Here is a 9,100-nt window from a genome sequence, read left to right on the forward strand (position 1 = left end):
CTGCTACTTTGTAGTGGGTACAACATTCAAAAACTATGCTAAGGACTTCCCGGAACCTGCAGAAGATGGCACCAGTGAGCACCTGGCCAGCTCCACGTCTAAATGTACCCTTTGAAATACATTTCTTAAAGTTGACTGGTTTGTTTTTTCAAACTTGTTGAGGGAGGGGCCAAGCAAGCCAGGCACCTGCTGAAGAGACCAATTCCACTTCACACCCCAGCAACACTCTACTGGGAGGCTCCAGGTCTCAGGCATCTCAGGGCTTTCTCATATGTAGAGCATGGCCTGGCCCTTAAATGTCTCCAGGCCTTATCCTGAACACTTAGTCACTGAAAGATAGAAGAACCCTGAAGAAGTTACCCCTAGTCGTATGGAAGTCAGGGCATTACAGTACACCACTGATGGAGATATTGGGGCCCCAGCCCCTTTCTCCCTCCCATTTTGCTTCCTGGCCACATGAGGTGAATTGACCTTGTCCCACCACCCACTCCCACCATGATGTCCTGCCTCACCACAGGCCCAAACTATTGTAGACTGGTTTCCCCATTACGTTCCTTATCTTAGTCACTTTCTAAGAGCATTGGACACCTTGAGGACCTCACCACACGACTCAGCACAGTCACATCCAACACCGTTTGCATCTTTTTATCCTTTATTTTCTGTGTATATCTTGACTGCTTGTATGTCTGCACCACACAGAAAAGAGCATGGGATGGGGGACTGTGAGCCACCATAATGTGTGTTTAGAATTAACATCTAGTTCTCTGGAAGAGCAATCAGTGCTCTTAACTGCTGAACCATCTTCCAATTTTTTTTCCTTAAATTAATTCACCTTTACTGGAAAGGAAGCCTTATACACCAGGGTAAACAGACACTCTATTGGGCTTGCCAGAAAACCAGATGCAAAAAAAAAAAAAAAAAAATGTTTTGAACCTGGGGTCAGTGCTTCCCACAGAAGCTCTCGGAAGCAGCCAAGCACTTAGAAAGGAGGAGACTATGAAAGGGACAGTCACTTAGGAAGTAAAACTTTTGGTTAATATTTTTAAAAAGAAAGAAAGAGAAGAAAGCAGGAGGGCGGTCATCAGGGGCAGTGTAGGAGGAAGTGGGGAGTTAGTGTTAACGGCTAAGGGGTTTCAGTTTTACAAAGCAGAGTTCTGAGATGGATGTCAGGGTGCGCTGATGCCCTGAATTGAGCAAACGGTTAGGAGGCAACGTTCTGGGTTACATAGTTCTTGTTTTAAAATAGAAGAGGGGCTGAAGCCGGGTGGTGGTGGCTCATGCCTTTAATCTCAGCACTCGGGAGGCAGAGGCAGGCTGATTTCTGAGTTCGAGGCCAGCCTGGTCTACAGAGTGAGTTCCAGGACAGCCAGGGCTACACAGAGAAACCCTGTCTTGAACACCCCTCCACACACACACACACACACAAAGAGGGGCTGAAGAGACAGCTCAGCAATTGAGCACTTGCAGAGGACCCAGGTTCAGTTCTGAGCACCCACATGGTGGCTCACATCTGCCCTTAGGTCTAGCTCCAGGGGACTCAACATCCTTTTCTGACCTCTACAGACACTAGGCACATACATACAGGTAAAGACTCATAGGCATACATAAAAGAGAATAAATTATAAAGTAAATAAATAAAACATTGTTATCCACATACTGACTCAAGAAAATCTTTAAACAGGTCTCAACAATCAAGAGTGAATTCTGAGATGACGGGTATAAGTTTCTGTAGGACAGTGCTTCCCCAGATCATGCCAGGTCCTGGGTTCTCTTCCAGCACCAGTAAATAAATAATAAGGGAGAGTGAGCTTGAAAGGGTGACACTTTCTTCTCACCATGGCTACATGAGACCCACTGGCATACAGAATGCCCCAACTCTTTGGGTGCCACTGCCTTTAAGAGAGCTGTCCCCTTTTCAGAACATAGACCAGGACCTGGGCAGGAGTAAGAGGAACAGAGACTCAGGGAGGTCAGGCCAGAAAATAATGTGAAAAAACAAGGGCAAAGAAGAGGGGTAAGAGAGACAAAGGAGATGAATGGGAAACCTGGACTGCTGGTCAACCCAGCACACCTTCCACATATCTGCAGGGCCCATCTCTCATGAGTCTATAGGCAGAAGTTACCTCTGGGTCAGGCAGAATAGAGGAACCCCACAAAGGAAGTAGAAGAAAACCACCCAGGGCTCCAGGTCAGCTCAAGTCAACATATTGACACTTTCCAGAACCTTCCTCACACTGGCCTTGTAAGGTGAGCAAACAGGGACACCTCTTGAGTCCCACCCCTCAGGAACCTCTGCAGCAGGCAGCTCTGAAGGCCAAGCGAGTGTGGTTCTCAGAAAAGCAAGACTCAAGGCTTGACCGGCGAACCCTTTTCCTGTCCCATAACAAAGCCCACAAGGTCTCATGTGACCTCTGACCGCTGAGCTCTCTACCCTCACCTTCTGATAGCCTTGTGAGAACCAGTTTTGCTTTTGTTTTTTTTTTAAATCAAAGATGCACAGCTGGACAAGGATCCAAATTCTTGAACATTCCCCACCCCTTCCCTTTTTGGCAATTAACCAAATTATGAGGTCAGCTCTCACCAATGAGGTGAGACAGTCACCACCTCCATTGGGGATAAGAGACAGGGATATTTCTGGTGAATGTTTTACCTGGCTTCATTTGGATTCAAGTGAAAGTTGAATTACTTTCACTTTGTTCAAGTGTTTCCCCAACACCCCACCCTCACCAAATGCACCTCCTCTCCCAACATGCTCAGCCCAAGCCCTTGCTGTTTTCTCTGTCTGAACTCAAGGCCCAGCTGGAGTCCAGGGAAACGGATCCATGAATACATGGCTGGGATTGTTGTCCATTTCTTCCACAGGCCATGTGCAAATGCTCCCAAAGTCCAACCAGGAAGCAGGGCATCACCCACTCCCTCACTGTCGCTCCTTCTGGAGCACGGTCCAGTGCATAGTGATGTCACCATTACCTGTCTGCTCTTTGTTTTGTTGTTTGTTTGTTTGTTTTTCGAGACAGGGTTTCTCTGTTTAACTCTGGCTGTCCTGGAACTCACTTTGTAGACCAGGCTGGCCTGAAACTCAGAAGTCCGCCTGCCTCTGACTACCAAGTGCTGGGATTAAAGGTGTGCGCCACCACCTCCCAGCTCTGCCTGCTCTTTGTTAAAGTGACTCTCTGACTGGTGTGAGAATCCTTATTGCTAGCAGTTTGGGAAACAGAGGCAGGAGGTACGGCTCTCTACTGTTGCTCTCAGCAGTCCCCCCCCCTCCAGGAGTTCCCCTAGACTTTTAGGGACCTGAATTAGCAAAAATTCACAGCTTCAACACATAAAAGAACTTCAGGACCAGCCACTCTATGAAGAGGAGCTGGGGTTTATCTTCAGATTTCTATTGCTAATTTGGGGAGGAAAAGGTTTATTTCAGCTTATAATTCTAAGGTCACAGCCCATCACTGATGGAAGTCGGGGCAGGAACTTGGAGGCAGGAGCAAATCAGAGGCCATGGAGGAGTGCTGCTTACTGACTTGCTCCTCATGGCTCGCTTAGCTTGCTTTCTTATCAAAGGACTACCAGTTCACCGGCTCCACAGCCAACAGTGATCTGGGTCCTCCCTACATCAAACATCAATTAGGAAAATGCACCACAGGCTTCCTCACAATCTGGTGGGGGTATTTTCTTACTTGAGGTTCCCTCTTCCAAAATAACTCTAGTTTGTGTCAAGTTCCCATAAAAACTAGCCAGCTCAGGGTTTATTATGGATTTTTTTTTAAATCTTTAAAAAATTTTCTAGCAGGGCAGTATGGCACAGTTTAATCCCAGCACTTGAGAGGCAGAGGCAGGCAGATTTCTGAGTTTGAGGCCAGCCTGGTCTACAGAGTGAGTTCCAGGACAGCCAGGGATACACAGAGAAACCCTGACTTGAAACAAACAAACAAAAAACCCCAAAACAAAACAAAACAAAAACCCACCTCTTTTCTAATTTATTCTACATGGGTATGGGTGTTTTGCCTGCATGTGTATATGTGTGCCATATGTGTGTACAGTGCCCTCAGAGGTCAGAAGAAGGCATCGGATCCCCTAGAACTTAAGAGTTACACAGTTGTGAGCCTCCATATAGGTACTAGGAATTAAACCCAGGTCCTCTGGAAGAGTGAATTCTCTTAACCAAAGGGCCATCTCTTCAGCCCCCAGATAGTATAATACAGGCTTGAGCACAAGGGTTAAGTGAGAAATGCCTAAAGAGAAAAACAAAATATACACATGAACACAGTGTGACAAATAAGGCATGGTGGACACAAATAAGTGTGTGTGCCAATTCATCAAGAGACAGTCACCTTTCTTTGTCTTTACAATAACCATAAAGGGGCTAGAGAAATGGCTCAGTGATGTAGAACACTTGTTGCTCTTGCAGAGGATGAGGGTTTGGTTTCCAGCACCAATGCGGCCATTTATCACTTATAACCATCTGTAACCCCAGTTCCAGGGGATCCAACACTCTATTCTGGCCTCCTCAGGCACCAGGCACACACACATAAAATAAATAAACCTTAAAGAAAAAAATTAAATAATCTTTCATGTATGTGTGTGTGCGTGTGTTCACATGTGTCCTATTTTAGTAGGTCTTGATGCCACCATCTTCAAATGGTTCCTATGGAATTTAAAGGAGATCAGAGAAGATTCCTGAGGGTCATGCAACAGAATTGCAATTGATAAGGCAAATGTCTAGCTCAAGGGAACACAGGATGATAGGATGTCTTTACTGAAAAACAGTTTTGTTTGAAATTTGAGAGTCAGGGCGGGTAGGAGGAATGAGGCCCTATCAAAAGCCATTTACATTCAGGCCTTATGCCTAGTTAATCAGACAGACAGTAACATATAAAGTCAGGCTGTCTGTCAGCCTGGTTCACTGGATGGATACAGATCGGGACAGAGAGAGAAATGTTAAGTCTATGTCAACTGTAGTGAACTCTTACTCTCAGCCAAGCAGGAGCTTCAAACAGATTCTAGGGTAAAGTGTTTTCTTCCCTTGTCACTTCCTTACAACTTTCCCCATCTTTCTGACCTAACTCACTTATCCCTTAGCTAAGAAGATTCAGGACCAAACTAGGCAAATGTATTGAGCAGGTTCCTCTACTACCTCAGATAAGACTGATTCATTCATTCAGTGAGCTGGGCAGTTATCAGTTATACCACACACACACACACACACACACACACACAGATAGGGGGGGGGGCATGGATGCACAAGGTTTGCCTTAAGTGTAGACCAACACTAGAGGGTCTCCAGACTTTACCTGGGCCTCATCCTCACTCCTGCCTTCTCTACCCCACTTCCCAACAGAGCACCTTCTTAATGAACCACAGAACTGAAAGGAGACCACAATGTGTCTGAGTTTGAGGCAAAGTTGAAAGACAAGGGTGAAGTTTCTTGTTTCCTCTCAATTCAAGTTTTTGGTGGATATCATTTGTATATACAAGGATACCTTTTAAAGGAACCAATAAAATAATTTTCCATGCAAAATAGCTTAAACCAAATCACAACTTGGCCTGCAGCAAAGCTGTCTGGGTTTAACTGGAAAGACAAATGAGCCTGGCAAATTTGCCAAGGCTGTGGCCCCAGGTCCCACTTCTAGATGGGCTGGAAGGCCTTCAGCTTCAGCACCTTCACCATCACCACAAGTGTGAGTGAGTTGCCACCTCACCTCTTCCCTCTCTGCATTCCCTCAAATGCAGCAACAAGGACCAGATGACCTCCCAGTTACTGGATGCTACAATTCAGGAACTAGGAAAGGTAGCCTTGAAACTACAGGCTCAGACAGGCAGTAACTTCAGAGAACCTGGAGCTCAGCACTGAATTCCAAGGATGAGCAACACCCCCCAGGGCCTGGCAGGGGTTAAATTGTCTTTGATTTTCATCTCAGAGACTTGAAGTACTCCTGGATAAAGAGGCCATCTCCTTCCAGGCAGAGACGACTGCAGGTGTGAGTCTTAGCTACCCGCCAACTCTCAAAACCTCCAGGATTCTCAAAACTAAAGCCAGGAGTGGCTGTATTCAGAATAACATTTCTGAACTGGGCTTGATCGACAGACCATCTTCCGGTGAAGTGAGGGGTAAACTGCAACCAAACACCTTCAAAGAAGACACCTTAGGATGAAAGCCACCAGACACTAAACAATCCAGAGGGTGCTTAGCAAGCGTCTGAAGTATCTGAGCATTTGAATGCCTTTCCCCATCCTCCTACTAAGAATATAAAAACCTGCCAAGACCCATCAGCAACTCTCAGGAAAGTGCAGTTAGAGAGGAAGTAAAGAAAGAAAATGTTATTCTAGGAAGAAACATACAGAACTTCATAGGAAGCAGCGCACAAATACACGCCAGGAGATTGATTCCCTTGGAGCCAGCTGTTTTAAATAGTGAGCTTCCTCTCTCTGGCCCATCTATCAAGCAGACAATTTCAACAATAGAGTGAGCATGTATCCCTCCAGAGTATTAACAGCTGATCTCCTCACTCAAAACAAGGCCCCAGAGAAGAATAAACACTTCCCCTAGGGTAAAGTATTTACTCCAAACTGCAGTGACAATACTCTGCCTCTTCATACTCCAGAGGCCAACCTAAAGACACTCCAGACTGACCTTAAAGAGGCACTACTGCCACAGCCTCCCTAGTGAAGTAATTATAGGGGTACAATGCCACCCCCTATGAGGCAGACTTTTAAAACAAATTAAGTTTGAGAAGTACATATAGCAGAATGTGGGTCTGAGCTCTGGCCATCATATAGAACATTAACACACACACCTAACTAGTTAAGCCTTAGCCTAATGCTGTAACCCTAGAAAATTCCTCTGTTGTTGAACTGTATTAAAACCATACAATTATTTGTTGTTACTTCATAACTGTAATGTTGCTACGGTTAGGAATCGTAATGTAAATATCTGACAGGAGGCCCCAAACTGGGTCTTAACACACAGGTTGAGAACCAGTGACCTAAACACATTCTTAAGGAGGCTGGCAGCAAAGTTTAGCCCGAGAGAAGGAAGGGACTATGTCACACTAGTGAAGGTGTGGGTCAAGGGTGTGACCTGATCACACCCTACTCAGCCTGCACCCAGCAAGGAGTTCTCCCTTCATCTGCCTAGCCAAAGGCTGGACCACAACACCCTGCTGGAGGCCAGGTCATCAAAGCAGACCCTACTCCACCAGCATCTCATTCCTTTGCCTCCCACTTCTGAGCTGGAAAATGGTCCTTTCATCCAAGACTTAATGACCCTCCCAAAGTGGCTTAACGGGTGTGGTGTGTCTCCCACAGACTCCTTGCCCAGGTCTCTACAGACACTCTTCTCACACCAGTCAGGCGCCAGGGGTGAGTCCCACCTCCCCGGTCTCCCACAGACTCCAGAGCCTTGGCTGCTCAAGCTGGAGCTCCTCAGGGCCCTGTCAGCAGGGGACCGAGGCCACGTGCGGCGCTGCCCTCCATGGCCTGCGATCACAGCCTCCTCTTCCCGCGCAGCCCAGACACGAGTGGCCCAGGCGCCGTGCGCAGACCGACAGAGCGAGGGCGCGCGCGCCGCGGGGTCACGCGGGGCCGGCTGGAGCGAGCACGCCGCGCACCTGCGGCCCAAAGCCCCCCTCCCGCGCGCACCTGCCGCCTCCCGCCGGGCCCGCGCGCCTCACCAGCGGTAGCAGCCCTCAGAAGCTTCCAGAGTGAAGTTCACGCGCGTGGCCCGCGTGAAGGGCAGCAGCACCTTGGGAATGTTAAGCTTGGCGGCCGCGGCGGGGTCCACTACCTGCAGCAACAGCAGCGCCCAGAGCGCCGGCTGCACTAGTGAGGCCCGCGCCATCCTCCCGGCCTCGCTTGCGCCCGGGCGCGCGCTCCCGCGCCCTCCACCGGCGCGCGCCGGGTAGCAGGTGGCCGCGTGGGGCGGGGCGAGCGCAGTGGGGGCGGGGCAGGCGGGAAAGCGGAGAGATCGCGCCGGGTTGCTGAGCCCCTAGAGCGCGCCGAGTCCTGCGACCTTTTTCAGCCCCGGAGCCCGTAGCGCGTGGCCAAAGGCCTCCGCCGCGCGCCCGTCGCTGGTGGCAGCCTTCCAGCCGGCTCGCTCTTGTTCATTCCGCCTTGTCTGGAGCCTCTGGCGGTGGAGCCAGGACATAGCACTAAGACAGGCGCCCTAGGACATTGTAGAGCGCCTACTGACCCCCCATTCTAAGGCCACACTTCCCCAGGGACCAAGAAGGTCTTGAGATATTCCGGGATCCATCCATCAGCAAGACAACACTGGGAACTTCCTGTTAAACAGTCCCGTGGATGCTCCAAGGGAAATATCCGAAAGGTTAGTGAGGGAACAACACGTCCCTGAAAGTAGACGGTGCGACCGGACTTCAACTGCACCAGGACCTGGATGGAGCAGCGGGATCTGAAGGACAGATGACAGGCTGATGCCATGAACAAGGACATGAAGCTGAATTTAAGGCCGGCTGGGGAAGCCTCCTGGAGGAGAAAGCCTCTGGAATGGGCACTAAGGTCTCGCTGGGTTTCTGAGAGGCCACCATTCCTAGTCTATGCTAGTTTTGTTTGTTTGTTTGTCAGTTTGACACCAACTAGTGTCTTCTGGGGAGAGCAACCTTAATTGGGAAAATACCCCCATCAGATTGGCCTGTGGGCCTGTTTATGGAGCATTTTCTTAACTGATGATTGATGAGGGAGGGCCCAGCTCACTGTGGGCTGTGCCTCCTCTGTAAAGGAGGTTCTGAAGTGTTAAGAGAGCACGCTGAGCAAACCATAGGGAACAAGCCAGTAAGATGCCTTCCTCCGCCGCCCTGGCTTCAGGTCCTGCCCTGCTCGTCTGCTTTGGCTTCCCTTGATGATCCAGGGTGGCTGGAATAAGTACGCCCAGTAAGCCCTTGCCTTCCTAACTCGCTTTTGCCTTGAGACATTTGGAGGCAAGGAGGAACATTTGGAGGGCATCCTCAGGCCCTAAGGATCCTGGACCAGGAATGGGGGGTGAGAGGCGCTACCCAGAAGAGTACATGTCTTCCAGGGTGGGTACCACGTGCTACAGGAGGAGGGAAAGTTCTGAGACCCTCTTCCAGGAAATAAAAGAGAAACA

The 9,100-nt window shown here is 49.1% G+C and overlaps 1 protein-coding gene across 1 annotated transcript in view; it reads right to left on the bottom strand.

Moving 5' to 3' along the window:
• Nup210 (nucleoporin 210) overlaps window positions 1-7,884 on the bottom strand; it is a 105,174-nt gene extending 97,290 nt beyond the window's left edge. Inside the window, exon 1 of the mRNA XM_021190746.2 lies at window positions 7,671-7,884. Coding sequence (XP_021046405.1) covers window positions 7,671-7,837 — 167 coding nt within the window. The 5' untranslated portion in view covers window positions 7,838-7,884. The remainder of the gene's footprint in view (window positions 1-7,670) is intronic.
• Window positions 7,885-9,100: the final 1,216 nt, after the last annotated feature.

This window comes from Mus pahari, chromosome 2, assembly GCF_900095145.1.
Source record: "Mus pahari chromosome 2, PAHARI_EIJ_v1.1, whole genome shotgun sequence".
In the NCBI taxonomy this organism is placed as follows: domain Eukaryota; kingdom Metazoa; phylum Chordata; class Mammalia; order Rodentia; family Muridae; genus Mus; species Mus pahari.